A 14,617-nucleotide genomic window follows, 5' to 3' on the forward strand; every position below is an offset into this window, starting at 1 on the left:
CCCGGGGCTCTCCACCGCCTCCCTGCAACACCTGGCACATCAATCTCTTTCCAGCCAGCTCACTCCTTGATCAGTCAGCCACCCCACCTCCATGCCAGCTCGCTCTTTGCACGCCCTGAGCTCCCAGCACACATTCTGGTCAATCCTGGGATACAGCTGGTGCCCAGGGCCCTTTGGGGCTAATCCCAGATTCAGGGTCACCAGCAACTTTGCCAGAGATGACCCACTATGGAGCTGCCAGCAGGGGCTCCTGGAGAGCCATGTGCTGGCTCTGCAGGGAGTTTCCAGCACGTCTCATGGGCTGAAATCCAGGTGGAGATTCTTGTTTTCTTTTGTTTTGTTGAGACAGGGTCTCACTCTGTCGCCCAGGCTGGAGTGCAATGGTGTGATCTCAGCTCACTGCAACCCCTGCTTCCTGGGTTCAAGTGATTCTCCTGCCTCTGCCTCCTGAGTAGCTGGGATTACAGGTGCCTGCCACCATGCTAGGCTAATTTTGTATCTTTAGTAGAGACGGGTTTTCACCATGTTGGCCAGGCTGGTCTCGAACTCCTGACGTCAGATGATCCATCCACCTCGGCCTCCCAAAGTGCTGGGATTACAGGCGTGAGCCACCATGCCCGGCCAAGAGATTCATGTTTGTAGCAGGAGGACAAGGGGCGATTCCTTGTGTCCTCTGTATGACTGGTTTTGTGAAGGGTAGACGCTGTCCTATCCAGAGACCTCACTCACCTCCAGTCCAAAGCCAGAATAGCTCACCCCCGGCCCCCTGAAGCTCACAGGAATTTTGGGGTCTGAAAGGCAAAGCTGAGGCCTGACCCTTCACATTTCTCCCCGCCATCCTCACCAGCATCTGCCAAGGGTGGCCAAGGGGGCTTTTCACTGTCTGCAGAGGCCAGCCCTGCACACTGGCAGGTCCTCGGGCCTCCGTCCCGGGGTCTGTGGGGCCTCATGCGACTTCACTGCTCAGGAGTCGTGATCCCTCGAGTTAGGTGATTCCCTTCACAGAGGTTAGTCTTGGAGCAGGGACGGAGGGCCGGCAGGCCAGGCCAGATGACCCTGCAGAGAGGAGAACAGCACAACAGGAGCACGCTGCTGAGCCAACTCCCAGAAAAGGAAAAGGACAAAGGCCTGGCCTGTAGCATGTGCCAGGTTCTGTGGCGTAAATGCTCCCACCCTGGCTGATCGCAAGCTCCCAGCTGATGTCACCGAGCGTGGGGTCAGGAAGAGGTGCCCACAGTCAGCTCTCAGGAGCCCTGACAACTGGCTCCAGTCAGGCAGGCCACAGAAGACATGCAAAAGTGAAGAAGGGCGGGTGCCTGCACCAGCCACCTGGACACCAACACTCAACTAGGATGTGAGGCCAGATGCCCCCAGCTACACAGCCATGACCCCAGGAGGTGCCCTCTGCTGAGGGTCAGCATCTGAGACCCCTTGGGCTGTTGCCGTGTCTCACAAAGGAAAGGCAAGGAAGCCGGGCATGGTGGCTCACACCTAATAATTCCAGCATTTCAGGAGGCCAAGGCGGGCGGATCACTTGAGGTCAGGAGTTCGAGACCAGCCTGGCCAACATGGTGAAACCCCATCTCTACTAAAAAATACAAAAATTAGCCAGGCATGGTGGTGTGAACCTGTAGTCCCAGCTACTTGGGAGGCTGAGGCAGGAGAATCACTTGAACCCCAGAGGCAGAGGTTGCAGTTAAGCCAAGATTGCGCCACGGCACTCCAGCCTGGGTGACAGAGCAAGACTTTGTCTCAAAAAAAAAAAAGAAAGAAAGAAAGAACAAAAAAGAAAAGAAAGGCAAGGAAATGCAAAGACCACACACCAGTGCAGTGTGATGGGCCTTTCTGCTGCTTCATTAGTGTGAAGATTTCCGGGGCCACAGTGAGGAAGAACGTTAATGCCTGTGCCAGAGCAAAGGAGAAAGAAGTTGGCAAAACTGTTGATTTGCATGACAGCTGAAATGTAAATACTTTTTTAAAAATATGTGATGTGGAAGCTTCTTAAAAGGGGATATGTCCATTTTTTTCTACCTTTTAAATTTCTGAGGAGGCCAAGGCACTTGTTTGGGCTAAGTATGTGATTGATAAAGCACCATCCCTCTTCCTGTTTTCCCCAAAGGTAAAGATGATGATTCTTTTGATCGGAAATCAGTGTACCGAGGCTCGCTGACACAGAGAAACCCCAACGCGAGGAAAGGAATGGCCAGCCACACCTTCGCGGTAAAGTTTTCTCTCATTCTCTGAGGAGTTTTTAAAATTCAGTGACCCGTCAGATTTATGTATTAAAATTAAGTCTTCAGAGCAAAGAAAATGGAGATAAACAAAACAAAGATTCAGACCTGAGAATCAAAGCAAAAAGTAAAGTGAAATATTTGCCAACGAGGGCTTGAAAATCTAAATACTTTGAAATTAGAATAATATCTTGTGTTTTAGAGCTTTAAATTTTCAAATATCTGCTGTCCACACACCCCATTGGATGAGGACCTGTGTCACTAACCCAAATTTGTAGCTGAGAAAACAGAGGCAGAGAGAGGTTAAGTAAAAAAACCCCAAGAGAGTTCACCTAATATTGTGAAGAAAGCAAACCCAGGGTTTGACTAACTTGTCCATGTGTGTATGTGTGTGGCTGCGTTCACTCCTGTGTGTGTTTGTACTGTGTGCATGCCTGTGTGTTTGTGCACATCCATGTGTATGTACCTGCATACACACCCAAGTGTGTGTGTTACCACAACGAAAGCGCAGATTTATTGAAAAGAAAGTGCACTCCACAGAGTGGGAGCAGGCTAGAGCCAGTGGCTCAGGAGCCTGGTTACAGCATTTTCTGGAGTTTAAGTGCCCTCCAGAGTTTTCCCATTGGTTACTTGGTTATACTCTATGCAGATGAAGGAGTGGCCCCAACCAATGTGATCAGTCGCAGGAGGCAACCAATCAGAGGCTGAAGGGAAGTTACAAAGTTACACATGAAGACTTGGCCGATGACCAGTCTGGTTGGTTGTGGGAGGGGACCAATCCGAGGTACTTTCCATTTTCATCTGAGATGCAGTGGAAAGGGGGTATAGCAAAGGGAGTAGCTGCTGAACCTTTTGTTCCTCAGGCATGGAGAGGTGGGGTTTTCATTTTGATTCAGTTCTAGGAAGTCAGCACGAATTGGCCTTAGGTTCCCTGCCTCCAGACCCTATTCTCTTGCCTCACGTGCATGTGTGCACAAACGTGTAATCTAAATTTGTGTCTACAGATGTGCACATCCATGTACACACCTGTGTATTTGTATGTGCATGCCCATGTGTGTCTGTGTTACATGCCTGTGTATGTGTGTGCTTATATGTGCATGTGTGTTTGTACTTTACAGAAACCTGTGGTGGCCCACCAGTCCTAACGGGACAGGACAGAGAGACAGAGCAGCCCTGCACTGTTTTCCCTCCACCACAGCCATCCTGTCCCTCATTGGCTCTGTGCTTTCCACTGTACACAGTCACCGTCCCAATGAGAAACAAGAAGGAGCACCCTCCACATGGACTCCCACCTGAAAGTGGACAGCGACATTCAGTCCTGCACTGCTCACCTGGGTTTACTGATGACTCCTGGCTGCCCCACCATCCTCTCTGATCTGTGAGAAACAGCTAAGCTGCTGTGACTTCCCTTTAGGACAATGTTGTGTAAATCTTTGAAGGACACACCGAAGACCTTTATACTGTGATCTTTTACCCCTTTCACTCTTGGCTTTCTTATGTTGCTTTCATGAATGGAATGGAAAAAAGATGACTCAGTTAAGGCACCAGCCATATGTGTATTCTTGATGGTCTATATCGGGGTGTGAGCAGATGTTTGCATATTTCTTGTGGGTGTGACTGGATATTAGACATCCAGACAAGTGACTGAACTAATGATCTGCTGAATAATGAAGGAGGAATAGACACCCCAGCCCCCACCCTATGTGCACCCGCTCTGCAAGTTCCCATGTGATCTGTAGACCAGGGGAAATTACACTGCGGTCAAGGGCAGAGCCTGCACATGACAGCAAGTGAGCATTTGATAGATGCTCAGATGCTAGTGCAGAGAGCCTGCTGGGAGAGGAAGAGACAGCAGGCAGAGCTCCAGATGGGCAGGGAAGAGGCTTGGTTCTAGCCTGGCTCTGCCCCTCACTGCAATGGATCCAGTGGGGCAGAGGACAGAGGGTCACAACCAATGAGGGATGTCTGCCAAGGATGGGGGTGCAGAGGCCACAGGAGTCAGCTTGCCACTCGCCCATTGGTTACATAGATGATCTCTCAGACAGGCTGGGACTCAGAGTTATTTCCTAGTATCGGCCTGCCCCATCCAGTTTTAAGTGGAGCCCTCCAAGACTCTCCAGAGCTGCCTTTGAACATCCTAACAGTAATCACATCTCACCCTCCCTGAGGTTCACTTTAGACAGGACCCAATGGCTGCACTGCCTTTGTCAGAGGGGGTGCTGAGAGGAGTGGCTTCTTTTAGAATCAAACAGTAGAGACAAGAGTCAACCCTTGTGTCTTCAAGCGTTGACCAAGTTAAGTGTTTCCTGCCCTCTCTGAATAAGACACTTCCAGGAGCTCTCCAATCTCTCACTTAAAACTAAGGTTTGAATCTCAAAGTGTTGCTGGGAGGCTGATACTCCTGCAACTTCAGGAGACCTGTGAGCACACATTAGCAGCTGTTTCTCTGACTCCTTGTGGCATCAGATAAAAACGTGGGAGTTTTTCCATATAATTCCCAGCCTTACTTACAAATTCTATTCTTTGAAAAAATTATTCAGGCTAGGTAAGGTGGCTCATACCTATAATCCCAGCCCTTTGAGAGGCCAAGGTGGGAGAATTGCTTGAGGCCAGGAGTTTGAGACCTCCTGGGCAACATAGTGAGATCCCATCTCTACAAAAAACAAAACAAAAAAATTACCCAAGCATGATGGTATATGCCTGTAGTCGTACCTACTTAGGAGGCTGAGGCAGGAGGATCACTTGAGCCCTGGAGGTTGAGGCTGCAGTGAGCCATGATCGCATCACTATACTCGAGCCTGGGCAACAGAGTGAGACCTTGTCTCTTAAAAAAATTAATAATAAATAAATGAAAATAATTCTTCAGAGTTCCTTTCCTAGCAGATGGCTATTCTGGAGATGTGTAGTGGAAACTGCATACAGGCAGGTCAGGGATCCTTGAGGCTAGTGTACCCCAACCAGTACAGCTGCTGGCTCTTTGTTTCCAGCTAAAGATTGACAGAAGTCAGTGGTTTCTCTATGACTCCAGATGGAGATTAGAGACAAGCATTTAAAATATTTCTCCAAAGTTTTATCCTCCAACAGTCTTATTTATAAGGGGAAAAAGAAAAAATTTTAGGAAGCGTTGAATGCACAGATCTCCCAAAGATGCTTCTTACAAATGAGCTATGAGTGTGCAGCAAAACTGCACTCCCCAGATAATCCAGTATCCAACATATTGCAATATAGCACCCAGATCACCAAGGGATACCTTGCCTCACTGCAGATTATTGGGGTGAAACACAATTTGACAGGTGTAGCTCCCAGCTCTCAGGGATCAAACCAACCATGCATTACAGTGTTGCAGTTTCACTGATTTTATGTCAAGCCATTGTTTCTGTAAGTTCCAAGGATTTTCACTTTCCAACAGCTCTATCCAAAAGAACCCACTTTACTGGGGGCCAAAAACCCATCCCCAAAAGAGTAATAGTAATGGTATTGTCACTTGCTGGGCTTCTGAGAGCCCAGCTAAAGCTCTCCACTTTAGCATGCTGGTGACAGCCAAGTAATCCTCACATATTCACAATGCTCATAACTTCAAAGTTATTCTTATAGAGAATATTTATTACATATGATTTTTTTTATTTTATTGGGATAAAACAGAAAAGATAGATATGCAAAAGAAAAAAATACATAAAAAAAGAATCATCTACCCACTAGCAACCACTGCTAAGTCCTTGCAGACATTGGTTCACGTATTAGCTTTTAGTAAAACTCCCACAAGTTAATATACTCGTAGGTGAGTAAAGCCCATTCCAAACATTACCGCACACCTATATCTTCCCAGGAAAGAGCCAGCCCCAGAAATAAGTATTTTACCCATGTATGCTACCCATATTCCCCTGAAAATATCTACAGCAAAGTCTTCCCAGAGACAGCCTTGCTGTCTAAATGAACAAACTGCTCAGTTATTTCCAATGAACACACCTGCAGCTCAATGGCATCTGGGCTCAGAGTTCCAAGGAAATGGCCATGCTGGGGAAAGGAGTCTTTTGCTACATCACCACAGACACTTGTAACAGTCTATGATTGTTAATTTTATGGATCAAATTGGCTCAGCTGTGGTGCCCAGATGTCTGATCAAACACCAGCCAAGATGTATCTATGCAGGTATTCTGTAGATGTGATTAAGGTTTAAATCAGTAGACTTTAAAGCAGATAACCTGCCATAAAGTGGGTGGGCCTTCCCCAGCCAGTTGCAGGCCTTAGGAGAAAAGACGGATGTGCCCTGAGCAGGAAGGAGTTCTGCCTCCAGACTCCAGGGACAACTTTCCTCCTTCCCTGGGTCTCCAGCCTGATGGCTAGTTCCGCAGGATTCAGGCCTCCCAGGCCCTGCAATCTTATGAGCCTATTCCTTAGACTAAATCTCTCCTCCCCCCCTCTCTCTCTCTCCCTCCCTCCCTCTCTCTCTGTTCTCTCTCCTCTCTCTCCCTCCCTCCCTCTCTGTTCTCTCTCCTCTCTCTCCCTCTCTCTCTGTTCTCTCTCCTCTCTCTCCCTCCCTCCCTCTCTGTTCTCTCTCCTCTCTCTCCCCTCTCTCTCTCCCTCCCTCCCTCTCTCTCTGTTCTCTCTCTCTCTCCCTCCCTCTTTCTCTCCCTCCCTCTCTCTCTGTTCTCTCTCCTCTCTCTCCCTCCCTCCCTCTCTCTGTTCTCTCTCCTCTCTCTCCCCTCTCTCTCTCCCTCCCTCCCTCTCTCTCTGTTCTCTCTCTCTCTCCCTCCCTCTTTCTCTCCCTCCCTCTCTCTCTGTTCTCTCTCCTCTCTCTCCCCTCTCTCTCTCCCTCCCTCCCTCTCTCTCTGTTCTCTCTCTCTCTCCCTCCCTCTTTCTCTCCCTCCCTCCCTCTCTCTCTGTTCTCTCTCCTCTCTCTCCCCTCTCTCTCTCCCTCCCTCCCTCTCTCTCTGTTCTCTCTCTCTCCCTCCCTCCCTCTCTCTCTGTTCTCTCTCTCTCCCTCCCTCCCTCTCTCTGTTCTCTCTCTCTCCCTCCCTCCCTCTCTCTCTGTTCTCTCTCTCTCCCTCCCTCCCTCTCTCTCTGTTCTCTCTCTGTCCCTCCCTCCCTCTCTCTGTTCTCTCTCCCTCCCTCCTTCCCTCTCTCTCTGTTCTCTCTCTCTCCCTCCCGCTCTCTCCATTCTCTCTCTCCTCTCTCTCCCCTCTCTCTCTCCTCCACACACACACACCCTATTGGCTCTGCTTCTCTGAAGAGCCTTGACCAATGCACAGTCCCTATATAAGAGCCTTGTCTGATGTTCAGTGTGTCTGTGTTTGAAACTTGTAAACTGGTTAGATGGGAGCTATGTGTGAGGGATGGGGAGCACCGTTTATTTTATCACAAATGCAATGCCAAGGTCCCAGAGCCGTGGCCACGTGGGGTAGGGGAAGCCTTCCTCCAGTGCTCAAATCTCACTAGCACTTTCTCTCTCAGTTCTCAGAGATGCCACTTTCTGGATGACTCACACTTCAAAAGCACCTTTCTAATTTACAAAGAGGAGTGTTTTAAAATCTCGTAAGAGTCTGGATTTTCAGAAGCCATCTACAGCAGAAACAGCTTTTCTGGTGACTGAATATTGCTCTTGCTGTGGCTGTTCCACAGCTGCAACTCAATGGCTTCCAATTCCCAAGGTTACCTCTCCCATCAGGCTGTGTAGTGTCTTCCTAGGAGGCCAGAAGAAACACACAGGCCACAGCCACGGTCCAGTTTCTTCTGGGAACAAGCACAAGGGAGAGACATTTCATCAGTCCACTCAGACACACGTTTGAAGCCCTGCATTAGTTTCCTGTGGGTGCCATAACAAAGCCCCACAAACTGGTAGAATACAACAGAAAGTTACTCCCTCACAGTTCAGGAGCCCAGAGTCCAAAATCACAGCATCAGCAGGGTCGTTTCCATCTGCAGGGCCTGAGGGCAGGCAGTTCCTGGCCCCTTCCAGCTGTGAGGTTGCTGGCATCCTTGGTGCTTCTTGGCTTGTAGCTGCCTCCCTCCAGTCTCTGCTTCCGTCTTCACATCGCCTTTCTCCCTGTGCATTTCTGCGCGTCCGTCCTCTTCTTATCAGGACACCAGTCGTTGGATTTGGGGTTCACCTTAATCCAGGATGACTCATCTTAACTAATTACATCTGCAAAGATCCTAGTTTCCAAATAAGGTCATATTTGAGATTCCAGATGGGAGACTCCAACCCACTACAGAGCACCATTATGGTCCAAGAACCAAAACCAAAACCAGCTATCCATGAAATCAACTGTCCATCATGGTGCTGTTGCTACTTACCAAGTGCCTGCTACAGGCTGCACATTTACCATGTTGAGGGTGAAAGCTCAAAGATCTCAAAACTGAAATGCACCCCAGAGTAGGGTCCTCTCCCCATGTTGAGTACAGGAAGAAAGACTAGGAGGGAGGGAGGCTCTCAACTTGGGGCTCTTTTTTTATATATTTATTTATTTATTTAGAGACAGAGTCCTCCTCTGTCTTCCAGGCTGGAGTGCAGTGGCACGATCTCAGCTCACTACAACCTTTGTTTCCCTGGTTTAAGTGATTCTCCTGTCTCAGCCTCCCAAGTAGCTGGGATTACAGGTGCCCACCACCAGACCCAGCTAATTTTTGTATTTTTAATACAGACAGGGTTTTGGCATGTTGGCCAGGCTGGTCTCAAACTCCTGGCCTCTTGTGATCTGCCTGCCTCGGTCTCCCAAAGTGCTGGGATTATAGGCATAAACCACTGCACCTGGCCTTGGAGTGCCTTTAATTGCAAAGAGCAGAAATCCACTGAAACCAGCCCAAGTGAAACAGCGAGCGTGAGAGAAGAACACAGAGCCTTCTCTTGGGGACCCAGGAAAACCCAGCGATCCAGTGCAGCAGCCACGGGGGCTGGGGTGGCTCTGCAATGGCCATGGCCTCGAGGCTTCTCAGCCCCCCTTGTGCCCTTCTCTTCCCTCTTGACTGTGAACTGCTCCTCGGCCTGTTCAGCAGGTGGCCTCTCTCAATGGCCTCTCCAACCCCCAATTCTAGGACTGTTCCCTCCAGCGGCCACAACTTATTTTTCCAGATGCCCAAGAAATAGATGGGCAGGGCCATGTACATGCGAGTTGCTAGCCAACCTAGAGACAGCCTGTGCCAGAGAAGAGGTCGTCTTGCCCGGACAAGCAGGGCAGCAAGTCACTTCAACCCGTTCACACAGTACAACACTCCCACACAGTGCGTTCTCTTGTTCTCCCACTTTACACAATGGGTTTCAGAAACAGCACAAGGCTGTCACGGGGTCGACTGCACACCTGTTGCAACAGTTTGCCAGCTGGAGACCTAGACCCAGGGCAGCAAACGGCACGCTGGGCCAAAGCCAGCTGGGGCCCATCTTCCTAAGTGAGGTTTCATGGGAGCCCAGCCACACCCATTCATCTGCCTTTTCCCCATGGCTGCTTTTCTGCTGCAACAGCAGATTTGGCCAGCTGCCACCAAGATCCTATGACCCACAAAGCTGGACACGTTTACTATCTGGCTCATGGCAGAAGAAGTTTGCCAGCTCCGTGTTCAAGATTGGATTTGGAGTGTCCCCTACAGACCACAAGCAAACGAGCCGGCAGGTGGGCACCGTGATACAGTCCCTGACTCGGATGATCCCTTCTTTGTTGCGGGGCAACTCTGCCTTCTTCACTCCTCCCTGCTTCTACCCGCAAGACCCTCCTCCCTGGTACTTTCTCCGGGTCCTTCACTGAGTCGTTTTTCTCTGTCCATCCCCCGCCACCTGTCCTCTTCTTGCCTTCTCTGAGGTGTGCCCACCTTTCCCTGGCTGTTCACAGCCACCTGTCCTCTGTCCACACCCACGTTCAGGTTTACGGCTGAGGCCTCGTTAAAGAGCTCTGGGCTTCTTTGGGGTCTCAAACATAAGCAAAGAAATAAAGGGTTCCAGGCCCAGCGAGCAGCCACCTGGCCACCCTCTAGGGCTCCTCAAACACCTGCCCACGACTGACCTCAGCATTTCCCCATCCCCGAGGCTCCCATCTTAGCCCCCCAGCTCTCAGTCTGGAAATCCCCGACCCATGACCTCCGAGCTCACTCCTTTTCTGCCCCTCACCTCAGCCCAAGTCCTACCCCATATGTCTCCTAGACAGCTCAGGAATTCCTATCTTTACCAGATCTCTTCCAGAGGACAGGAAAAAGGGGAAGCGTGGCTCCTCTTTCATAAGGCTGGTAAGACCTTCCTACTGAATGCAATGTGAGGAAGGAGAAGTAAAGGCAACATATGTTAACATATTTATTCTATAAATTAAATTTTCTTTTTTGTGGAGATAGGGTGTTGCTATGTTGCTCAGGCTGGTCTCAATCTCCTGGCTTCAAGCAATTTTCCCACCTCAGCCTCCCAAAAATGTGCTTGTACTACAGATGTGAACCACCAAGCACAGCCTAAAAGATCTGTTCTAAATAAAGTATTCATGAAACAAATCCCAGAATCTATTAGAAAACCTATTGTATCTTAACAAGGTAAGGTTCATCCCAAGAGAGCCAGGAATTCTTTAATGTTAGAAAAATATATATATTCTTGTGGTCCACTGTGTTAACAGAGTAAATGAGAAAACCACTGTGATCACTTCATTCAGTGAAGAAAGGCACAGAAGAATAAATCAGTAGCTGGCCGGGCACGATGGCTCATGCCTGTTATCCCAGCACCTTGGGAGGCCAAGGTGGGTGGATCATTTGAGGTCAGGAGTTGGAGACCAGCCTGGCCAACATGATGAAACCCCGTCTCTACTAAAAATACAAAAATTAGCCAGGCGTGGTGGTGGATGCCTCTAGTCCCAGCTACTCGGGAGGCTGAGACAGGAGAATCGCTTGAACCTGGGAAGTGGAGGTTGCAGTGAGCCGAGATTGCGCCACTGCATTCCAGCCTGGGTGACAGAGCAAGACTCTGTCTCAAAAAAATAAAATAAAATAATAAATAAATAAGTATCTTAGAATATTAGGACTGGAAGGCGTGGCAGCATCTTTGCTGTCATTATCCCCGTGGCCTCCATCAGCATCTTTGTTCTCATTATCCCCGTGGCCTCCAGGAGGGTAGCATGGCAGGCAGTCGTACTTTCCCCAGGGAGGGGACTTTCCTGCACAGGTTCTAGTTTGTATGTGCCACAACTCAAGTGGCCACACCACATTCTGGATGAAATACTGACCAACAGAAGCTGGACCAAGAGTGCTTGGCTCTGCCTGTCCTGAGGCCCATGACGCAGTTAAATAGGGGATGGGGAGAAGCTCCCTGACTGCCTGTGGTCAAAACCCATCTGTGGGATTCATTTCTCTAAAAACACTGAAGCCATGTGCATCCTGAGAGCCCCAGGCCAGGCCTGCAGTTCTGTGACATTATTGCAAGAACAGCCCACACCTCACTCGCCATCACAGCATCTCCAGCCAGCCACAGTGCCTCTCAGCGGTTCTGAGGTCTCTGATGGACGCCATCGCCTTCCACGTGGGGGTGGGGCAAGCAGGATTGATGCCTGTGCTACCGCCCAGCCCGCCTGCTGCCTCCCACTGGTGGACTCCCAAAGTGGCAAGATGCCAGTGCCACACTGTGACAGAGCTGCTTTACACACACACACACTCCAGTGGTGGATGCCCAGAAAGCTGCCCCCAGGTCCTGGGGTCTCAGTTTCTGCTGCTACAGGCAGGCCTAGCACTGGACAGAAAACACACCTCCAAGATGGTGATACTTAACCACCACTATCACCACTACAGGTCGAGTTCCCTTATCCAACGTACTTGGGACCAGAACTGTTTTGGATTTTAAGGGTTTTTGGGGGGAGGATTTTGAAATATTTGCACTATACTCATGAGTAGAACATCCCAAATTTAAAATCCAAAATGCTTCAATGGACATTTCCTTTGAGAATCAACTCAGCGCTCAAAAAGTTTCAGATTTGGGGTTTTTGGATTTGGGATACTCAACCTACATTTGTAAAAACTATGGATGGGGAGCTTTTCGCCATCACTGATGCCTGAGCTACCCCCACAAATTCTGATGGAATTCATTCCACGTACAGCCCAGGCATTGGGAAGTTTTTAAGGCTCCCAAGTGACTCTAATCAGCAGCCCAAGCTGGGAGCTGCGAACCCCACCCCGTCACCCTTCCCGTGCTGCTTACCCTACTTCCCGCCACCAGCTACCCCTGGGCTCCAGAGCTCCCAGGGAGCCCACCAGCCACAAACCTGTGTCACTGGGAAAAACAACTATGCAGCAAGGAAGAAGCCACTGTGTCCTGTTCCCTGAAGGGGAAAGTATTGCCAAGAAGCTTTTCCTAAAGGATGGAAGTGGCACATTGACCATCTGCGTCAATCCATGGGAAGCACGTGCCAAGTTTCCTCTCCAGAAATTTTCCTTAAAAAGATTGTACTCAACTGCATATAAGTGGTCATGAGTATAACCTATAATTATTCAGAACATGAATGATTTAGATCCACCTTAAATGGTAGAACATTGCACAGTTACTTAAAATGGCACAAACTTACAGATTTTTTGGCAACTTGAGGATGTGATTGTTACAGTGTTAAGTGAAAAGAAGGAAATTCAACATGTATAAATGTGATCAATCTACCCAGAAAATATGTCGGAAGCTCACTAGAAGAAAATGCATCAAATGTAGAAGCGAGAGGCTTTTTTTTTTTTTTTTTTTTTTTTTTTTTTTTTGAGACAGAGTATCGCTCTGTCGCCCAGGCTGGAGTTCAGTGGCAGGATCCCAGCTCACTGCAACTTCCACCTCCAGGGGGTTCAAGTGATTCTGCTGCCTCAGCCTCCTGAGTAGCTGGGATTACAGGTGTGAGCCACCATGCCCAGCTAATTTTTGTATTTTTAGTAGAGACGGGGTTTCACCATGTTGGTTAGGCTGCTCTCGAAGTCCTGACCTCATGATCCACCCGCCTCGGCCTTCCAATGTGCTGGGATTACAGGCATGAGCCACCACACCTGGCCACGAGCAGTTTCTTTAACATGATCAGTGCTATTTTTTCTATTTTGTTGTATGCACTAATATTTTTCCAAATGTATATGAACTGCTTTAATAATAAAAAATGTATTTGTTTCTTTTATAATAAAAAATAAGCTTGTCTTATGAGAATAATAAACTTGTTTATGTTAAACATTAATTATAAAGACTGTAAAAGTCTAGAAACCACCTGTTGTAAGTTATAGAGTGCTTGCTTCTGCAGCACATATACTAAAATTGGACCGATACAGAGAAGATTAGCATGGCCCCTGCGCGGAAGTTACAGAATGAGGAAGACATGGTGTGCATACGACAAATGCAGGTAGGACAGTCAGGCAGGTGAATGAACGAGGACCGAGAAGATCGCAAAGATACAAAGCCGCAGTGCTGGGCTTTGGCGACTGTCCCTTCTCACCTTTCCCTTGAATGCGAACACAGTGATTTAAAGGCAGGGAGAGAGGACTGGAAGGAGTCCGGGAGCCCCATCTGTGAGGCCCAGCGGACACTTGACACTGCAGTCTGCCCGAAGGCGAGCACGAAGAAGAGAAGCTAATGTGTTTTAAAACCACTTGGTCCAAATGAAATTATATAACCCAGGAAGGAACAAATTGCATCGCTGATGAGTTTTGTTTTTTTTTTTTTTTTTAATAAAGGAACGAGAAAAGACACAGGCTCGCTCCTGATGCCGCCCTGTGAGGGAGACAGGCTGGCTTGGGGGAGGGCACCTGGGGGTGCTGGCTTCATCCTCTCAGGGGCTATAAAAGGGGAACAGAGGCTCCTGCCTCCTCGGCTCCACTGCACCCGTAGCCAGGACAGCTCCTCTACCACACTCGAGAACGGTGAGTTTCATATCCAGGCGCTGGAGCTTGGGCCCTCTGCTTTGCTACTTTGTAAAATCTTCCCTTGCTGTCTGAGTGTGGGTCGGGTTGAGACCCTGCCTGCTCTCCTGGCAGCTGAGGCTAGGCCTAAGCAGGAGAGGCAGAGACGGCTGGCCCCTGGGTTCTTGCATCCAAAGCCACCCTGCCCTCCCAGGGCACCAAGGCTCCGGCGCTGTCCATGGTGGAGACTCCAGGCAAAGACGTCCCATTCAACTCCGCTGACCAGGAAATCCCACGGGGCAGCCAGCCAAAGTCTCCACCTCTCAGGGAGGCAGGTCTTTGGGGATCAGGAGCCAAGTGAGCATCGTTAGCATTCTCGGACACCCCTCAGGTGGCGTGGGTCCCGTGCCAGAGGAAATGCAAACGGCCAGCCTGCTGGGATGCATCTCTTTATCACTCTTCAAGGTGGCACCTCCATTTCCTCTAGACTGGGGAACCCCCCACCCCACCTAGCATGGGACGCCCCGCCAGGTCTCTAAAAAGGAAAGGAGTAGGCATTTTAAATTGTTCTGATGGAGAGC

General features: G+C 49.3%; 1 protein-coding gene and 1 non-coding gene across 13 annotated transcripts in view; both read left to right on the forward strand.

Moving 5' to 3' along the window:
* MLPH (melanophilin) overlaps nucleotides 1-3,778 on the forward strand; it is a 64,032-nt gene extending 60,254 nt beyond the window's left edge. For 7 of the 12 annotated variants that reach the window (XR_010149946.1, XM_016950785.4, XM_054679597.2 and 4 more), the window contains 2 exons: nucleotides 2,120-2,220; nucleotides 3,350-3,778. Coding sequence is in view for 6 of the 12 variants with exons in the window: in XM_016950785.4 (XP_016806274.1) it covers nucleotides 2,120-2,220; nucleotides 3,350-3,376 (128 nt within the window). In the remaining 6 variants the exon portion in view is untranslated. Of the gene's footprint in view, nucleotides 1-1,860; nucleotides 1,964-2,119; nucleotides 2,221-3,349 lie in introns of those variants that run through there. The other 5 variants (XM_063790927.1, XM_063790924.1, XM_063790926.1 and 2 more) reach the window with 3 other exon arrangements.
* A 9,647-nt stretch (nucleotides 3,779-13,425) lies between these two features.
* LOC112208445 (U6 spliceosomal RNA) lies at nucleotides 13,426-13,531 on the forward strand. The gene has a single exon (XR_002942930.1). It is a non-coding gene; the product is annotated as a U6 spliceosomal RNA (small nuclear RNA).
* Nucleotides 13,532-14,617: the final 1,086 nt, after the last annotated feature.

This window comes from Pan troglodytes, chromosome 13 (assembly GCF_028858775.2).
Source record: "Pan troglodytes isolate AG18354 chromosome 13, NHGRI_mPanTro3-v2.0_pri, whole genome shotgun sequence".
In the NCBI taxonomy this organism is placed as follows: Eukaryota; Metazoa; Chordata; class Mammalia; order Primates; family Hominidae; genus Pan; species Pan troglodytes.